We start from the raw sequence: 21,404 nt of genomic DNA on the forward strand, positions 1-21,404 counted from the left end.
TTGTCAGAAATCACCACGAAAAGGTGAGTAAACAAAATAATTATAACATGTGAGGGTAGTAGTAAACAGAACAATGTATAATTATTGAACATGCATTTTCGCGGCCGATCACGAGGTTTATAAACACAAAAGGGTTGTGACAGTTTTCGAAGGACCATGCATGTAAATAATCAAAATTCACTCTTACTTAACCGTTCAAACTGTTGTTATTATCGCTATACTACAGGATTCAATTAGATTGACTCTTGTTCATCTTTCATTCATTTCTCACAACATGTGTCCGATCATGTGATTACAATACTGATGACATAATGCGTAGTGACACAATAACTAATAAGATAACATAATTTCCAACACATTACTTCATGGCACACATATTCAGCTTCAATATGTGAATATAATTATGTTCACACTGGCACGTTACACGTGCATGCATGCGCCATTGCATTACATTATACTCGAGGGATCTACTTGTTTTCTCCAGATGGTTTCATGGGAAAAAAAAAAACAAGAAGCTGCGAAAATTCTCAGCACATAACCTCACAAGAAGAAATTATTGCATGCATTTCACTCCTAGATGTCAAAACCGTCAAAGGTACCACGTGATACATTTTATGACTTTGTACTAATTCCTCACCTGAATGGGTATTCGGCTGTGCTAGATAACTGCTCTATACACCATATATAGATAACTGCTCTATACACCATATATAGATAACTGCTCTATACACCATATATAGATAACTGCTCTATACACCATATAGAGATTCACAATCAAAAAGTGTGGTGAGCCTTCTTGTATTCTCGTAAACTATAGTACGTACGCCTAAAGAATCTTTTGACAAGCCATCCCTGGTAAAGATGGATACTATCGTCCTTTTGTTGAAGGTTGAAGTGTATGGGCACAGGCTGTCTCTTCAAACACGCAAAACTAGTAAGCAGAAGAGTCTCCCAGCATGAAACATGTGAAAAATGCTAACTCGATGATCCAGCGTGAAATGTGGTGTTTGATTTATAGCAAGTTCAACGAGAGCAGTATACATACACCTGTGGTGGTCAAATAGCAGACATAGAAAAATTCGATGTTACAAGCCTCTTGAATAACTGTATTATTCGGTGGGAAACTACGAAACTATTTGTATTTACTGTTGCAACAACGAAAATGTATCATCTAAGGAGGACTGCTACCCTCAGTATACTACATGTATAAAAAGAGACCCCAATAAAAAGAAGTAGTAGTTAGTCAGTTTGTGTGTACTGTGCCGTAATTATTGTAATATTTTCTAGCCAAGAAGCTGCCTTAGAATGGGTAAAAGCCATTGCCCAAGCAGCTCTTGGGGATACTCTTTACGCCAGAAGTGTGCCGAAAAACTGAGTTGGTGGTGGCGAGTTCAGGAATGGGTATACAAAAAGTTGATTTTTAGCAACAGGAAATTGATTTTTTAGTAAAAAAAATTTGTAATTATGACGTCATCAATAACAGAACAGCAGGCAAATAGGCAGTGTTGGTAATCCCTCTGAAAATCCACTGGAAAATATCCTCAATAGCTAAGAGAGATGGCAGACAAAGATACTCTCAGGCAACAGGTAGTAGAGTTGCTGCTAAAGGCTGCATGTGGCCAGACAACACACCTCCGTAAAAAACAGAACCAATTTTTTTTAAAACACACCTACTCTTTACTTGCTAATTTTGGCGGTAATCAGCATTAAGTTTGCACCCCACTATAATTATGTTCAAAAAGTATCTTGCATACTTCAGAGGAGGAATATAAGTTCAAACGGTCATTAATTAAACACACGTAGCCATTATGGAGATTATGAAACTGACAATGCAGAACAGGACACCAATAATGTGGAAGAGGCTGATAGACATTGGCAACAATTATCAGTAATCTATGAGACATGGAGGCAGGCACAAAGAGGCTCCCCCTAACCTCCTGCAAACCGTTGAACTGTGCGTGCACTGTTTTGTTTTTTGTCCTTGTCCTTGTTCTCAGCACTGTCTATTGTTTTATGTTGCACTGTAAGCCCAACATCAGTCAAGGTCTCCATATATCCCTGGGAGAATTTGTGAAATGGTTTGGGGTAAATAACAATGTCCACTGGTGCAATATCGGGTGGTTCATTTGATGAAAGGGAGTTTGTGTGGTGAGTAATTGAGGCAGCCTCCTGTGTAGGTAGTGTGTGGGCGGTGGTTCCCTTGTACTCCTGTGTAGGTAGTGTGTGGACAAGGGGGGGGGTTGTTGTATGGTCTCTTTTTTTACGATAGTCTTCGCCTCGTGATTTGTTTAAATAAACCATTCCATGCATACTAAGTAAATTCAGGCAAAGATACCTGGCATATTTTTATTAACGATAAGGATGTACATGCACAGACATAAAGTAGTGCATAACAGCATGTGGCTCTAACACCAGGCTGACATGCAGTGAAAATTTACAGGACACACTTGAGGAGATTTGTTGCAGAACAATGCTTTAGCCTCGATCCCAGGCCGAGTTTTCTTTGTTGTGTTCGGTGAACAAAACAGAACCCAGCAGGGCCACCATGCTGGCTTGTTCTCCTCTTTCCAAAATCCCCTCGTACCTGCATGACAGCATGAGGCATTCCTAATACATTATATGAACAGGAAATCATCCTTCTTACCAATAGGGTTGATCAGCTTAGGAATCAAGTGCTGTAATTCTTTCATACTCATCTCTGCGCGTGTACTATACAGTTGAAGAAAAATTTACAGGACACACTTGAGGAGATTTGTTGCAGAACAATGCTTTAGCCTCGATCCCAGGCCGAGTTTTCTTTGTTGTGTTCGGTGAACAAAACGGAACCCAGCAGGGCCATAAAAAAATTTGGTTAACGATAAACATTGTTAAAATAGATGATCAATGTGTTCTTCAGTAACAAGGAGGAAATATATACCATCTGCTGACAACTTGTCTATAATAATTATAAGAGTGACAAAAGGTGTCATGGCGCGAGCAGAAACGTTTAGGGTGTTGTAACCACTGCTGACTTACTGGATTCCAATTATTTACACATAATTATAATTATAACTCCGAGATGAAAGATGCGGAAATGTTAGAGAAAGATGACCAAATTTCCCGGCTACAACAGCAGTTGTATACCGTATAGCGGGTATATTTTGAGGGTATAAAATGTTCGCGGTTTTCGCGGATTGAGCCTGTACCGCGAAAATTTATACCCACGAAAATTTATATCTTAGTAGCCTAAGTAGGCGTGTTTAGTATTATTGACCACACCTATCGACAATAAGAGGAAATAAAAAAGAGACAAGGACGCCGGTATAGCCAGCTAGCTATGTATAGCTAGCTAGCTTACTCTCTCTAGGTACTTGCGCTGTATAATGGCTCTGTATAAATACTTTAAGAAAGCCGAAGAAGCAGTGGATAAAGTTTTGCCAGATCCTAAAGGTTTTCTTTCTGCCAAAGTTCCATCGTCTTCAATTTCCAAGGTTAATGATGCAGTGAAGGGTATATTAAGCGATCAAGTAAACAATGGAACACCAAGCACCAAGAAAAGAGGACCTTACATCTTAGTGAAAACTGAAGAAAAGATTCAGATAGCCCGAAGAGCAGCAGAAAATGGTATTGCTAATACCATCAGGCACTACGCAAAAATGTTTCCCAATCTCAATCTTAAGGAGAGCAGTGTCAGAACATGGAGGAATTCTTACAGGTTAGAAATAAAGAAGCGTGTTAGGTGTGGTGAAGATAATTTAACTGTTAGTGAGCTCCCAACAAAGAAAAGAGGCCGTCCACTTCTCCTTGGAGAAGAACTCGAGGAACAAGTTCGAGCCTATTTAACTTCACTTCGTGAAAATGGGGCAGTGGTTAATACAGCAATTTTAATCGCGTGTGCTAAAGGGATAGTGAAAACTAAAGACTGTAATTTGCTTGCCTGTAATGGTGGACACATTTCTTTAACAAAAGACTGGGCCAAAAGCCTCATGGGGAGAATGGGGCTAGTAAAAAGAAGAGCCAGCACCAAGGCTAAAGTTAGGCCTGACGATTTTGAAGCCCTCAAGTTGCAATTTCTGTTGGATATAAAAACTGTTGTTGAAATGGATGAAATCCCTCTTGATTTAATAATTAATTGGGATCAGACAGGAATTAACTATGTTCCCGTATCATCTTGGACGATGGCAAATAAAGGTGCTAAGAGAATAGAAATTTTTGGCGTAGATGACAAACGACAAATAACTGCTGTGTTCACCTGTTCTATGGCTGGTGATTTTCTCCCAGTGCAGCTAATATACATGGGGAAAACTTTGAAGTGTCTTCCATCGTTCAATTTTCCCTCAGACTAGCACATTACACATACTCCCAATCACTGGTCTAATACTGGAACAATGGATGGGTATCTTGAAAAGATATTGCTACCTTATGTTAGGAAAAAAAGAGAAGAATTGCACCTTGAACCAGATTACCCAGCCCTGGTACTGTTTGATGTTTTTAAAGGCCAGTGTACCGAAAACCTGTTCCGTATTCTCGAAGAAAATCATATATCTGTGGTTTTGATTCCACCAAATTGTACGGACAGGCTGCAACCCTTGGACGTTAGCGTTAATAAACCAGCCTAAATCTTCTTGAGAGCACAATTTCAAGATTGGTATGCACATCAGGTTTACCAGCAGCTGGAGGGAAGAGCTGAAAATAAGTCGGTAGACATTCGCCTTAGTATTGTGAAACCTTTAGGGGCACAGTGGTTAGTCAAACTGTATGATTACTTCCAGACTAAGAAAGAGATCATCATGAATGGATTCAAAGGTGCTGGTATTATACAGATTATCTTTCTCCAGTGTCAACTATGGACTCACCAAACTGACTGTGTATATATACGTATTATTTAGTAATGATTATTTAGTGGGAAACAATGTCATTTCTCTGCCTCTGAAACAAGCTAAAAGGTGTTTACGCATTTCTACTTGATTGAAAATCAAGTGGGAGGGGTCTTTTCTATATGCAATTGCAGTAGCAAAAGCTATAGCAAAAACACCACAATCTCTGCTTCCTTCTTCTTTTTGCTCACTGATTACATTCAATTTAATTCTATCAGAATCGATATTGAACAGATTTAGAATCACCTCTTCCGTGTTTTTGTCAGGTTTGCTGTAAACTGAATCATAAATGTTAACAACAGAACTCTCGCATTCCATATTAGATGCAACGATCCAATGGTCATTTCGACTATGGACTATTTGAAGACGATCTGCTTTATCATCAGGTAACAGTTTTATTGTTTTTAGCTGGAAAAGTGTTGACTGCAGTCCTTTCAAATGTGGAAATTGACACTGTAGAAGCTGCTGAGCATAATTAACATGAAGATCTGAGAGTTTGTCTCCACTAATAATGCTGCTTTCCAATAGTGTTTCTATCTCTGGACTGAGAGGGTTAAGTTTTCTAATTTTGCTCAACCCACAGTCACTGCCAGTACATGGCTTTGTTCTTTTCGGAGTATATTCTGGTACATCAGTAACAACATCAGTAACAAGGGCAGCTTTTACTAACCTCTCGGCTTTTAGTGTATCTTTTTCTGTGCCATTAAACAACAATAAACATGGGATTTCTAATCCTCCCTGGGGAAGATCTTGAGAGTACCTTCTAGATCCTGTGACTCTACAGCGGATAGAACCACCTCGACGAATAAAGACAGAGCAAATAGTCGAAATTTTCCTTGGAACATGTCCAACTGTACATGGCGCTAGTCCTGAGGCCGATGATGATCTTACAACTGCCACTGCAAAGGTATCACGAGGGTTGGCAGTTTCTCTTTGGCAGTGGAGCATTTCTCCTGTAGCAGCAGCCCAGATTGTACTGTACTGGTGGTATCCCCTGACCACGGCCTGCACAGCAAACGTTCTGCTAGAGCTAGAGGTGGAGGACATAGTGCTAGTGCCTCGATCGCCTCACCGATTCTTTTTATATACAGGCTAGGCCTGGATTCGAGGCTAACGGTGTGGAGGTACAGCTGCATGTTGATGTGCGCATGCGCCAAAAGGCTGGAACTCAGACCACGAAAATAAAATCCGCGAAATCCTTTGTAGAGGTCCATCCGCGAAAATTTATACCCTCGAAATATGATCTGAGAAAAGAGACCACTTCGCTTGATCAAAAAAATCTGCGATCTATACACCTGCTGATAGAGCAGAAAATTACCTACGTAATGCTCTGCTTAGCGTGCACATACCTCATAGTATGACGAAGTTATGATCGTTTGAAACTCTCTGCTCTGAAATAACGTTATTGAGAAAACGCCCCTTAAACATTGACAAATTTTCGAATGCAATATTGCATTCGATCTTTCGTAATCTTTCCGCGTTATGCATTAGGTAATGCATTACGTAATGCAAAAAATAGTACACACGTGGTAGATATTAAAATTATTTTTCTAAGAAAGCTTTAGGGCCTTGTAGATAAAGTATACTACTTCCATCGCTTACTCCTGAAGCTCTTGAGCTAATGACTACAACAGAATAGGGCACAGCAGTCACACATCTCACCATTTGGAAGCAAGATAGCTCCAGGGCTAAGGATACCTTCTCTAACTCAAGTAAGTTAAATTACACCCTAGATCTAGGTAGCCTTTAGTGTGTTTCTTGCTTAACTTGAATGAGTAACAGTCACAACATTTCATGTGAAGTATGCAATAGTGTAATAAGTATATTATAAGTATAAAAAATAATTCAGTCTTGTCTTTGAGGGCAAACAGTTCGAACATGTCCTTCCTGCCTGCACAAACCACATCTCCGTTTTTTTGCAGGTGGCTGGGATGACTCAGGGGGAGGAGGTGTTGTAGCTGGAGTTCCATGGCGACTGGTTGGCCTTGGAGCGGTAGGCAAGGGACAAGTTACGTCTTGTGATTCAAAGGGACAGAACGGACGGATTTTTTCGTATAAGTACCACTGACGTTCACTTGAGAGCCCTCTTGGTGGAACTTTGTCGGGAAGTGTTTGAGGATCAGGAGTCCAAGGCTGTTTCAGCAACTCGTATTTCGTTTCGGCTGAATCGGAGCGCACTTTCACAACGACCTCGCCTGGTTTTGCCGAATCGAAGTAAAAGTGGTGAAACTTTTTGATACCAGTCAGTTTCTTCATCGGGACAGCAAAAAAACTGGTCCAATCAAACACAGGCACAACTGTTGTCCCGTCCTCTCTAGTAACGAGCTGGGAGACATTGCAGACTGCAGACTGGTTGACAACGGTAGCAATATCTGTGAGACAGCCAATTCTCGTTCTTCTGTACCGCTGTTTCAAAAGACCAAAGCACCAATCTGGAGCAAACTTGGTGTGGCCGACAACCATGAACGAGATTGTGGCCTTCGTGTGCCGTCCTGTCATACAACGCCAACAAAGGTAGTGGATCATGCAGCTGTTTTTGTTTTGACCCGTACAATTGTCAGCGTGCAGGTACACCTCCGTCTCCCCTAGGCCATGGTGTTCGAAGTAATAGTGAAGCTGGCTGATGACGGTATTTGCTCCCTTGCCACAATCTCCTGCCTCGTCTCCAAGGAAGTTTACTTGACGGGGGATGGCTTCGCAATGAACACCAAAGATTGAGCACTTCCGAGGTGTCAAAAAGAAGATTGGCCCAGGCTGCAGAGGATCACATGGGTAATGTACTTGCTGAGCATAATCAAATGAATAATGCACTTTTATTCTCTTGGTGTTTGCAGGGATTCCCGAGTGAGGCAGTGGTGGTGAGAAGGTGCCGTTTTCTGTGAAGCATGTTCGGACTTCTTGTCGACAGTCATCACAAATCGCTCGATAGTACGATCGCTCCAACTGTACGTGCGTTAGGTGGTCTTCAGCAGCCTTGAGAGTTGAGCTTTTATCGGATTCCTGGCTGTTGGCAGAACGAATGATAGCCGTGCTGTTTTGCTGACACTGCCAACAGAGATCGGACATTGGCTTCATTATGAGAACTTGTGGTAGGAGAGTACGCCAGAGCCGACAGAAGGTGCTGTACACAACTGTGTGAATACTGCTGTCATTGATGGCCGATTGATGATATTCGATCCAAATTGAACGCTTGGTCGCACTAGAGGGTAGCAGCTTCAGGTCTGATCGGCTGTAACCAGGCACACGGCCTGGTAAAAGAAGCCCGTGGAGTTGAGTGTAGTGGACCAAAAACGAACAACTAATTCAGCTGAAGAGAGAGAAAGTGTCCACTTCGGGGAACGCTTGGTGTTACCATGGATCCTTGGGGTCAATCCATTTTCTTTGTATCTTTGGGCCAGGGCCTTCATACGTGTGCGACTAACACCATGGAAAAACAAGAACATTTTGGCACAAACAATCAATCCCTGGTGAAAATATCTGGTGTACGCTTTCTGTCGCGGTGACTTTTTATGCCCAGATGCTGTAACAACCGTGTCTCTATTGTTGGATGTGGCCATGATTTGTCCTAAAAGAACCATATCCAGCTCGTCGTGGGAGAGGCTTGCGCACTGGGAACGAACGTCTTCGACTTCGTGAACTGAAAACTGGAGCGAGCAGCACTTCTGTTTCCACAGACTACACCCACACTCTTTTCGGCAAAAATCGTGTACCTCCTTCTTCTCTTCAGCGTCTGATCGAGTGAGTTCCACCTCAACATCACAAACCCGCTGTAATTTGGACATTGCCTCTGTTACTGTCGTATCTGTAGAAATGTCAATTTCGTCGTCCACGTCTGTTTCTTCGTCACTGTTAAATTCTTCTCTCTCATCCTCTATGTCACACTCTGTGTAGTTATGTTAGGTAGTATTATTGTGCATTTATAATTATGTATGTGTTTTGCATGTCAAGCTGTCTTATTTTAGCAATGTGTATACTGTATACTGTATTTATTTTGATGTGTATTTTACCTGTGGTGTCCATTGCATCACTGTCTTCTTCCAGGTCTTCAGGAGAAGTGAAATACTCATCTAGGACATCTAGCAGGGCATCCTGGTCCTCGAGAGAGTAGTGCAGTAGATCATTTATAGCTTTAGAAGCTTCCCTTGCACTCGTATGTGTCGCCATCAATGCAGAATAGACCATGCGTGAATGTGCATTATAATTTTAGTAGCTAAGTAACGGATGTAAATTCTACCGCAAGGGGAAAATCCCCCTGTATACTACCGGATATTTCCGTGTTGCGTAGGCGTAAAAATCGTTTACGTGGCAAAATTTTTTTATAAAAAGTGAACAATAGTGACAGTTTTCTGACGGCTCGCTCGGGTGGAAAGAGATGGATTCAGAGCTTCAGACTTTGTAGACAGGTAGCAGAAGGTCTGTAGATACATATAAGCTATTAAAACGTTATTAATCAATTAACACCATGAGTCATGAATACGCCTATAGCTCTAATTGACTTTTACCGCGAAGTGGTCTCTTTTCTCAGATTGCATCACATATACCCGCTATACGGTATACCATGAAATTGAAAAAATGATAACTCTAAATACTTTATTTCACTTCGAAAATCACCACGAAAAGGTGAGTAAACAAAACCAAAACCGTCGTAAAAAAGACAATAATTTTTTGGGCCTGGGGAAAAATTCTACTTCAAAAGAGTACGTCATTTTATTGCAGAGTTACCATTTTTTCCACTAAGGCTAGGCGAGGGGGAACCAAGGGTTTGGGGCGGGCGGGCGGGTCGCACAAGTTGACATTGATATGGAAATTTCACAACACATTTCAAATTATTTCACAAAGACACATAAGTAAACATCTTCATCTACAATACTGGTATACGGGCAGAAAAAAATAAGAAAAAATACAAATATTTACAAAAGTTTAGTGTGTTCCTCGCATAATGAATAATATCTTTTGCTTGCTTAGAAGTGATGGTGTCAATCCCCATGATGCACATAGCACTGATGAGTTTAGTAGTGACTAAAGAAGAGAGGATTAACTCTGTTGGACTGTTTGATGACCAGTAGGTGTGGTCTAGAAACATTTAGTATTATAATTATGTGTATGATTCATTTTGTTTACTATCAAAATTACAACTAGTTGTAAAATGTTGTTTATACCATAGTTCATGTGTTATGAAGTCAATGAAATTGATGAGCTTTTGGGAACAAGTGATTGTGATCCAAACTGGGTATATGGAATTCTGCCTATGGACTTAGAGAAGTATGAACCAGACTATACTCGTCACCAATTGCCCTATTTGCAAACATTGTATGCATATGACATAATAGATGGAGAATGTTTAATAGATGCAATTGACAAGAAAGGAACCAATGTGGATCCAGACACTTTTACCGAAACAGATCCTTTCACACTGACCTTTCCCTGTTACCCACCTATGTCTGTGGCAATGAGACACCATTGGAATATCTCCATGGAATCAATATAGTCCATAGGTCACAAAGGATGCGAAATGCATACATGAAGAGAACAAAAGGATTGTATACTTCCAAGCAAACTGATATTCTGGTTTGGACAGAGATGCTCAAAGACGATGTGAAGGCAGTCACCAGAAAAACAGCCAGTCCGACTGCTGTTTGCTACTTTCATTTTCCTTTGACAGATGGAAAAGTTAATTTGATGGAAATTTTCAAGCTCAGACACCTTGAGAGAAAGTTGGCTGAAAGAGGCACTTTTGTTGAGCTGGGAGAAGACACCATTCTGGTAAGGTATCCTCTGCAAGAAAAAGTCACAGCAATGTTGCAAGTGGGAACAGATGGACATGTGCGAGCAACTAGTTATTCTTGGTTCACTTTCATTTGTCAACAGTATATGCAGAATGAGAAACCAATATTTCAGAGCAAATATTACAAAGACTGTTGGCCATGCCATGGTCATCACTCAAAATTACAAGTTTGTACGGAAATATCTAAACAGGATGTGTGTTGTTCAGGGACCGGAAATATTTGAAAAGGAAGTACTTTCTATAAGAGTTGTATTTTATTGAAATATGTTTGTAAGGTTTGTCTATGATCCAGTGGATCCGGTGGTGGTCACACACTTGTCAGATGATGCTCAAATACATGCCTGTTTAGAAGCAGTTGGATCTGTTGCAGTTTAAAATACTGTACACTTCCACAAACGACGCACTAAGTCCAAAACACAGGTTGTTGAATCCAATTCACTTCCCTCCTTCATCTCTAATCAAACAACAATGGGAGATACTGTCTACTGCGTTCTCATCCTGCCGAGAAGAATTGACACTGAAGAAGCTGTTGAACATACTGATAGTGTTGTGCTTCAGCGAGTCGAGAGAGTCTTTGGTCGGTGCACTGCGTTTTATACGGTCGAAAACGGCAAAGAAGGTAACCACCTCCATCTGAACATTTTATATCAATTTGGTCAAGCCATAGACAAAGAGAGACTATTAGAAATATTGAAATCTGTTACCACTCTTAGTGATATTACTGTCCAATATGTTAACAATGTTGAAAATATGATTGATTACATGACTAAAGAAGAGGGTTGTTATCAGGTGCATGGTGGAACTACTAGAGAAATGCATAGTGAAGACATATACAGAATTCAACATGCGATGAATGTTGCTGGTAATGAACAGAGGCGCAAGCGACCCACGATGCAGGTCCTTCTCGAAAAAAAACCCAAAGAACATGCAACCAAGTCAGACAGACTGCTTAACAAAGGGCTGCACAGCATCCTCACAACTCTCATCACCTCTGGAGCAGCGTATAATGGTGTCCCGGCTGTCATTGGTTCCTGAATCGCGGTTTATTAGTGGTATGAGTCTTAGCGGCACTTCAGGTAATAACATTTAAAGAAACAAACTTATAAGGATATATATCGTAGAACAATTTACAATTACTTGACCAGCAATGACTAGTTACCTACCAAGGCATGTCGAGACTGTGGTGTTCCTGTCACAAGATGCAAAATGTCGAATTGGCAAGTGCCCTAAAATAATAACTAGCCATAAATATAAACCAGCAATCCATTGCACAGCTCTAAGCAGCAAGAAATTTAAAATTTAGTCTACATATAGATCATGATTGATGACTCAACTGTATGAACTAGTTCCCAGAAGTTACCATCAGGGCATTGGTGTTCCTGTCACAAGAGATGAAATGTCGTATTGATATAAGTGCCATAAAATAAGAACTAGCCATGAGAATGCACTCAGATTCAACCAAGATACAAAAATTAGTTAAGATGCAACCCATTGCCAAAATAATTACGCTCTATGACACACGTTTCAAAAGCGGACGTAATGCTAAAACATCATGTCTGAGCGGGGTTTCCAAACCTAAACCCCCTATACATAATTATATATAAAATTATTATGCCCAATACGGTCATTCCGCAATTAATTTTAACTGACGAAAAGGTGAGTAAAACATAATAATATATAATCGTCGCAATCGTTGAGCTAAAACCCTTGTACACCACACGTTCATAAGGAAGAAGTATCCCTTCTTTCCAAACTTCTTTTGCTCCTAGCCTCTAAATCATGTGGAAACTTCCAAAAGCACAAATTGACGTAAATCGCGAAGAGAGCACCCTTGGTACCTCACGGAGTTTCCTTAGTTTCTTCTAAATCAGAGTGTGCAGAGCAAGAAACCAATTTTTGAAGTCTAGGTAATGTTGGCCATGCTTTGATGATTACTCCTCAGTACAATTTGCTAGGAAAACCATGAATCGGATGTGTGTTATCCAAGGACCGGAAATACACAACGAGGAAGTATTTAAGCAGCTGGAATACTTGCAACATAAACCAAACTCTCACAGACTGATGCAAACTAATCACTATCCCTCTTGTGCTGTCATCGAAAAAAGATGGGAGACACTGTGTACTGTGTTCTCAATTTGCCACGAAACACTGACCCTGAAGATATTGTTAGGTATGCTGATAGTGTTATCCTTCAGCGAGTCACACGAGTCTATGGTCGGTGCACTGCATTTTATACAGTCGAAAACGGGACTCACCCTCACTTAAACATACTTTATCAGTTTGGACAAACTATAGAAAAAGAAAGACTGTTAGAAATTTTAAAGTCTGTGACTACTCTTAGTGATATTGTTGTAACTTATGTAAATAATGCTGAAAATATGGTTGATTATATGACAAAAGAAGATGGCTGTTATCAAGCGCATGATGGCTCCACTAGACAGTTGCACGATAAAGACATATATAGAACACAACATACAATGAATGTTGCCGGAAACAATCAAAGGCACAAGCGACCCAGCCAAAATTTAGAGTTTAGTTTTAGTCTATATCACTATCATCTTTGTGTCGGACACTCAGCTGGCTGCGAATAATGTGCCTTGGGCTGGAGGTACTTGATCGAATATCGGAGGTACTTGATCAAATATCGGAGGCTCACATGAGCTGAGGAGCGAATCTAGGTGATACTTTGAACCTTTTTAATGGATGACACTGAGGTGTTATAATAATTATGTTACTCAGTTGAAAGGCGATATGATACCAGTAGAATAGCAATAACTTTCCTTTATCTCTGCAGATGTTAATTGTTATTTAAAGAGCAAGACTACAAAATAAATAGAGTTCAACAGAAACAATGTGCCATGTTCAACCCAAAAAACGCGAAGTATTAGGAATAAGAAGTGATATAAAACGCATAATTATAGCATGCCTCGAGGCTAAGGGACCGTTGTAATAAAAATAATGTAACACGTAAGGGACTGCATGTTTGCTCTGTATAATTGATGGTGGATGAAAAATAAAGAGAATAAAAGAAAACAAAAACAGTGATCAGGATACTTTCCATATCATGTTTTTCGTATCAAATACTTTTAAGCATTTAAGGAGCCAGGGCTTGGCTACGCTTACTACTTCAAACTTCTCCATTTTCGGGCAGAAACACAGCGGTGGCACATTGGTATAATAAGTGGCCAACTGTAAACGACTCGATATCAAGGTAAAGGTAGCTATTAAAAGGATAGACCTGGATTATGTTCGGTTATTGAGGAGGTACCAAACACTAACAACAACATACAGTGACAAAGAAAGGATTCATCTAAGAGGCTACATCTACTTATTATTGTTTGTTTCAGTATGTGTGCAAGACAAGATACCTAGCAAGCACACAGAAATGGCTTGCCCCAACTGTGCCATCAGAATCTGCCATGAACATGCGATTATTGGACATCGATGTAGTAACTAGAACATGCTAATAACTTTGTAAATTGCCCGTGTTGCTGGCTTATTCTTGAAGATGGCAGTGCAACAGTCCATGCTGCTGCAACGTCATTGTCTCCTATCAAGAAAGCATGAAATGATTCAAAGTTTATCACTGCGGTGCAGCTCAGGCAATTAGCCTATATTCTGTTCACTTTATTATCCAGTTTACTCCCAAGTCGCAGCAAATGTGGTATGTTATAGTTTGTAAGCAGAATCAACTCTCCATATTTTGTATCTACAGGAAAACACGTTATCCGACTGTAGTAAGTAGGTAGAGTTGAGCCATATTCTATCTACAGAATAGCAATGAAATCTTTCATCTCCTTGTGAGTTGTTCATTCTTCAAACACCTGGTAGCTCATACTTTTCACCCTCTCCAAATAAACGTTCTGATATCTTGCAAATAATTATGTTTGCTTTGTCCAGTGAGTTGGCCATGAACAGTGAGCTTAGAACAGAGGTACTAGGTGCTGGATGAGGACTCTCCAAAATAAGAGATGGTCCTAATAGTTGGGTGACGTACTTGAGCGCCTCCGCACTGACTGGCAATGACCAGATGCTCCATAAGACGCTGACTAAAATATTATCAGGGGATATTTGTGTCGAATGGCTAGTGTATGGAGCTCAGCCTTTGTCATACATCACCGGCCACTGTACACACAAACTGTTAGGGAGCGTACACACACACACACTCCGATGGTTATAATTACGCTGTAATTATATTATATGCAACTTCAGCATGTCAGAGGTACTATTAACCTTGAGAGAGTGAGTTCGTACATACAATTGTAACCATAATTTACAATTACAGGTCTTCACTGCTGCTTCCACAAGCTACGGGGAGATGTCCAGTACATGGAGTACAGCGGGGTTCAACAAGATTTTTCTAAACACTCCACCACATCCAATTTGAAAGAATGCACTCGTAGAACAATTCACAATTACTTGACCAGCAATGACTAGTTACCCACCAAGGCATGTCGAGACTGTGGTAATTATATCCTTCAGGTTGCCACCCTTATAACAATAACCAGTTCGAAGGACCTACATAAATACTCCGGACTTGTTCTGCTTGCATCAGTCTCAGCTGTTCCTGCCATTTCCTGTCTTCCTCCCACCACCTCAACCTCACACCATCACGCCTATGGAGTTATCCTCTTAGAAATCTTTTGCTCCTCCTGTACTTGTTATTACATGTAATTATATAATTAATATATGTATGTGTAATTGTAATCGTCCAGCTGGTCTAACCATATAGCTACACACTTCTTGGTGTGGCCATTCCTCCGTCTTATTATGAAAACATCACTGGAGTCATCCTTTAGAAATCTTTGGGAATGTTTACCCCTCCGTAATAGTTGTTCTTAATTGATTTTATGACCTCGTCCGTTAGGAGGTGCCTCACACTGATAGTGTCTTTCACTTGAGCATCTGCAAAAAACTCCCAAAAATGTTAGCAGTGTCATCTGCAGTTCTTTTTAACTTGTCTTGCTCCATTGCAGCTAGCTTAATTTATGTACAGAGTAAAGCACGATAGAGCTTGCTGATTCTACCGAATTGGCAAGTGCCCCAAAATAATAACTAGCCATGAATATAAACCAGCAATCCATTGCACAGCTCCAAGCAGCAAGAAATTTAAAATTTAGCATAGATCATGACTCAACTGCATAAACTAGTTCCCAGAAGTTACCATCAGGGCATTTGGACACTGTGGTGTTTTTGTCACAAGAAGTGAAATGTCATATTGATATAAGTGCCCTAAAATAAGAACTAGCCATGAGAATGCACTCAGATTCAACCAAGATAAATTGTACAACAAAAATCAGTTAAAATGCACTGAAGGCTTGTCCATAATAATATTATTATAAATTATAAGCTCTATGACACACATCAAAAGCAGACGTAATGCTAAAACTTCATGTCTGAGCTGGGTTTCCAAACCTAAACCCCCTATATAATTTATATATATAATTATTATGTCACTTTAAGCCCAATACAGTCATTCCGTAATTAATTTTAACTGGTTAGCAGTAAGACGAAAAGGTGAGTAAAACAAAAAATAATTAGATTACTTGACTAGCAATGACTAGTTACCCACTAAGGCATGTCGAGACTGTGGTGTTCCTGTCACAAGAATGTCGAATTGGCAAGTGCCCCAAAATAATAACTAGCCATAAATATAAACCAGCAATCCATTGCAAAGCTCCAAGCAGCAAGAAATTTAGTTCACACATCAAAAGCAGACGTAATGCTAAAACTTCATGTCTGAGCTGGGTTTCCAAACCTAAACACCTATATTATATATATATAATTATTATGTCACTTTAAGCCCAATACAGTCATTCCGTTAACTGAAATCATGTTTAGCAGTAAGATGAAAAGGTGAGTAAAACACTAATTATTTGACTAGCATTGACTACCTCCTCCACACCACCTCCAGTGGCTCTTCCAGTAGGGCCTTTGGCTCTGGCTCCTCTGGCGGCCTTGCCTCGTCTTGCAAGAAGGCGTGGGCGTGGAGGCGGCCGAGGAGGAGCTGGCCTAAGCGTGCATGGTAGGATTATCAATGTGAGTTCAGTATCTGAGTTGCTTCATCAAAATTATTAAATTATTTTACCCACATATCTACAATGGACAAGTTATTTTTAATGTTTGTAAAATAAGTAAAATAATTTGTGAATATAGAGCATAGCGCGCTAAAGATGACGGGAACTTTTATAAGAGGGCTACTGTATATAGATCATGACTCAACTGTATGAACTAGTTCCCAGAAGTTATCATCAGGGCATTTGGACACTGTGGTGTTCCTGTCACAAGATATGAAATGTCGTATTGATATAAGTGCCCTAAAATAAGAACTAGCCATGAGAATGCACTCAGATTCAACCAAGATAAATTGCACAACTAAAATCAGTTAAGATGCACTGAAGGGAACCCATTGCCAAAATATTTTAGTCCATAAATTATAAGCTCTATGACACACGTTTCAAAAGCAAACGTAATGATAAAACATTATGTCTGATTTTGTGCCAGAGACGTAGTTGCATTCCACTCTTATCAAATTTTTCAGTCTAGAGTGCTATAAATTATTCTACTGACTGAGTTTAGTTTTACAGTAGACTCTCGCTATTCCGGCTCCCTGAAGTACGGCCACCTCGATATACCGGCCATTTGGCTTGGCATGGAATGCTAGCTATATGTTTACTGCACAAAACTCACACTGAAATATGGCCACTCGCTATTCCCGTTTACCGGCCAGTGCTGGCTGTCCCAAACAGGGTTTTCAATGTAATTTTATACGTGTATTACGGCCAGATATGACGTTTTGGGTGTGGTTTAGCAAATAAAATTGAATTACACTTAAATAGAGAACAGAATGATTCATTATCCTACATTATCCTCGAGACAAGAACCGCAAAGTAGTCATTAGATTCGAGGTAAGGTCGTTTTTAAGCCGCGGCTATTTCCTGAGATACAGCCACCTCGCATGGTCCCAAGGGTGACCGGGTTAACGAGAGTCTACTGTAGTCTATACATTTTATTCTACTGATAGATCTGCTCACTCTATAACTAAGAATGATGTGCCTTGGTACTGGATCGAATATCGGAGGCTCACATGAGCTGAGGAGCGAATCTAGGTGATAGTTTGTGCACTTTGAACGATGACCCAGAGGTGTTATAATATGTTACCCAGTTGAAAGCCGTGTAAGGTGATACGATACCAGTAGAATAGCAAAAACTTTCGAAATTATCCTCCTTCCAGACGAACTTTTCTGTTTATGTTTATGCGAAGACAATGTGGTGGAATACTTTGAATACACCTATCTTATGGAAATAGCACCACATCTTATAAAGGCAGAAGTGCCTTGAACTGGTGCTGGAATTATTTTTTCGATGACCGCGATCCTTGATCTTCATGCAGACTGTCACTCAATCAATGAACTCATAATATCATTGTAAATTAATTGTAAATCAACGCAGCTACACTATAATAATTATATATTAGTGTAGCTGCGTTAAAATAAATACTAAAAATGTTTACATCAATGCACTGCGGTTAGTTGAGTTCAGAATTTCTTGTCTACAATACCGGAGCACCCAAAAGGTGTACTCAAACTGAGCTAGTATAGATCGCAACTCCTTTCCTGATTATAGGAAGTCATGTTACTCTCCGCATACATCTGATACACTAGGTTCGATACTGATACAGATACTGATGAGAAACCAGGTTAATGTTTAAAGATGACGACAAACTAGCACTTGTGTGTGAGACTGGATACAGTAAGGTATTGTTCAAAAAACTAATCTTCCTTGGTGTGGATGTAGTTATTAAAATTAATGGTTAGAGAAATCGGTCGAGAGCCAAATCAAATGTTTGGACGATTATATGGCTGTGGAGAAATCAATAACTCGACTGTACACATGCACTGACTCGTGGTTATTGCTGAGTGTAATCAGTAGGCGGGTGCTTCTGACACATGAACTTATTTGCAGTCACTGTCTCTAGCACAGACCTTGTGGGAACAAGAACAACACACCCTCTGACCCAATATTGATCGAGGTCATTCATTACCTAAAAACAGAACGGCAAAATTAGCTGTACTGGGGGTGGAATATAATAAATGTATTATAACACAATACCATGTACAGCTGGACTACGTAAGTGTGGGAATAATTATAAAAGAATAATAGGTATGCAGTGGTGGGTTGAGGGCCATGTCATAATTATAAATTGCAGGTAAAGGTTGCTTCATTCATGGGTAAAATTTTGCCCCACAAAAAATTATCCGCTCCTGTAGCCGATATATTATCGCATGGTCTCAATTCCAATTGAAATCATGTCTGTGCGTAGCTAGCTTGCTGACGATCGTTTCGTAGCTTTTAGCCACGTTCTCTTCGATTTTTATTCGTGGGTTATCGATTTGATAAGATCTTACTCACTCACAATCTAACAATATCCGGGGATCAAGGTGGCCTACGCCTAACGCACAATAATTATATTCGGCCTTTCCAGTACTTATATTTAGGGTGAGGAGCACTATTCTACATGCATGGAGTTGAGAAAAGAATGTATCAGTATACGTACCTTCACATTCGAGTCAGTTTCAGTAAAAAATTGCCTACTGTGGCCTACTGTGGCCAAAGTCTGCCAGATGCTTGTTACTTCTATGGTGCTTGTATAGTAATATTTATTATTTAGCATAAATTATACATTTTGTTATGTTATCTACCAGCGAGGGGAATCTCGTGTCCTTCATCTTCATCTTCCCCAATTAGTGTAGTTCGCTTCCTCCAAATGATTCCGATAGGATCCCTTTCTTGGAATTATCTTTTTGCCGGACATGGCTATTTTGGATCGAGTGATGTCGTCTTCATTCGCTGGAGAGGTAAGGAGAGCGAGCGACTGAGTGTTCGTAAGGTGCTTGCTTACGGCAGATCTGTTGGTGACAAGGGCAAGTATTTATACTAAACTCACATAGCTTGCTAGCAGTTAGTGTTCTTCACACCAGAGATGATTGTTAACGATAAGAGATGGAGGAGAGTCATACAAGGAAGTTGTATGCAGAGAGACTGAAGGCTTTTGTAATTGAATGTTCACTCCACTGAAGAAAAACTTACAGAACAGGACAAACAGGACTAACGTTAAAAAAAATGGTAAGGTTTCATTAATCCATGCATGCATATGTATAGAAGGTGCAAAATGTTGTTCCCATTGTAATTGTGCATGGACTTGAGCAGGTTTTCGAGCACCAGAGATTAAAGTGCTGAAGCAATGAGCAAGTTATTTTTGTAACAATGTACCTCTTTCAGGCTATTAAAATTATATTATTTAACAGGTCTGCAGGCTAGATACGGGATATATATGATACTCATTCTCAGGGAGGAGGTGGACAGATTCGTTGAGTTTGCAGGCAAAGGATGTGCTTGCAGAGGGTGCAGAGTGCAGGGCGGTTTTAGAAGTGCACCGCCTTCGTTGCGTCAATGAGCAGTTGCCGCAACTCCTGCAAGCGACAAATCAAAGTCTGTTAAAGATGGCAGGCTGCGATTTTGGGGTAAGCACAACAGTGATTTGTCTCGTCCCGTATCTATCTATGTGTATTATAGCACGGAGGGCGTGTCACCCAGGTACTTCCAGGCCGCACCCCGATTGCCGGAAGCAGCGTTCGACGCCAAACAACCAGTGAGATCCTATACACTATTATCACTCACAGTTTTTGAATGTTGCAATGCTGTGTATAATTATATACATTACCGCACAAATTATACAGCTCCAGTCGACCACTTGTGAAATGATAGTTTACTTGAATTTAATAGCAGTTAGGAATTTGACAACATAAGAAAACTGAGAGAAAATTGGACATACTATTACACACTTCACGGGACTGATTCAAATTTAACAACTATAAACGGCAATGTCTGACTGTGTTCCACCTGTATAATGAATACACCAAGGTCTTGTAAAACCTGCCTTCCATTGAACATTTAAATGGGCATGGGCATTGCCTCTATAATTATGTTGAACTAATCTTGATCAGTGAAGTAGATATTTCCATATCAGGTGAGGAGATGCATTTCGGCTTCTTCTAATAGCGTGTGTATGATCCCGCTCCATGTACCGCAATGACGTCTGATCATTGCTCTCAGGGGGAAGGGGAGGACATAATTTAATAAGCAGAGACTTTAATTAATTGCAGTATGGATTAAATTACAGTGTGGCATAGTCCCCCGGAAACTGTCTCCAGCAGAGCAGAGAAATAAAAGGATGACCAGCATCCTTTTTCGCATCTTCACAAAATAACGATCAGGATGACCAGCGCAAACCATTACATGCGATATGCTATGGAGCGCATTCGCATGGAGATTCAGGTGAAAAGATGTTTCTTCTTATAGCATGCTCTTTTTAATTCTTTGTTGAGTATATACGTGCATGGCAGTCGTGTAGACCAGGATTGATGATGCCCCAAAAATTTTTCATCTCAACATTGTATGTATCTGCCAGAAATGGCCTTACCAACTTATCTACGGAGGACAGCAGCTCCTTGCCCAGCTATCTCCTTGCTTCTCTCTAGAGCCTCAGCAAATTTGTCTGCAAGCTGTCCCCACTCAATGTATCTAAGGCAGGCTAAATGTAATAATTATGTTGAAAACATTATTTTTACATATCAACTTTGTACTGTTGTCTTTTTGTACAGACATTCCGCCAGCGTGACCGGATGCCTATGAACTCAATTTGCAACAGAAGATGATGCATTTATCCTGAAAGAGGCTGGATTCCGATAAGGGTATGGATG

General features: G+C 40.2%; 2 protein-coding genes across 2 annotated transcripts; one reads left to right on the forward strand and one right to left on the reverse strand.

Annotated features, from left to right (window-relative positions):
* The first annotated feature begins 2,999 nt into the window (after positions 1-2,999).
* Positions 3,000-4,371, forward strand: LOC135341533 (uncharacterized). The gene has a single exon (XM_064538116.1). The coding sequence runs from the start codon at positions 3,363-3,365 to the stop codon at positions 4,323-4,325; it is 963 nt and encodes a 320-aa protein (XP_064394186.1). The 5' UTR covers positions 3,000-3,362; the 3' UTR covers positions 4,326-4,371.
* A 2,253-nt stretch (positions 4,372-6,624) lies between these two features.
* On the reverse strand, positions 6,625-8,169 carry LOC135341383 (uncharacterized). Its single transcript, XM_064537918.1, has one exon. It carries the CDS (start codon positions 7,929-7,931, stop codon positions 6,702-6,704), a length of 1,230 nt encoding a protein of 409 aa, XP_064393988.1. The 5' UTR covers positions 7,932-8,169; the 3' UTR covers positions 6,625-6,701.
* Positions 8,170-21,404: the final 13,235 nt, after the last annotated feature.

Source organism: Halichondria panicea, chromosome 1 (assembly GCF_963675165.1).
Source record: "Halichondria panicea chromosome 1, odHalPani1.1, whole genome shotgun sequence".
Classification (NCBI taxonomy): domain Eukaryota; kingdom Metazoa; phylum Porifera; class Demospongiae; order Suberitida; family Halichondriidae; genus Halichondria; species Halichondria panicea.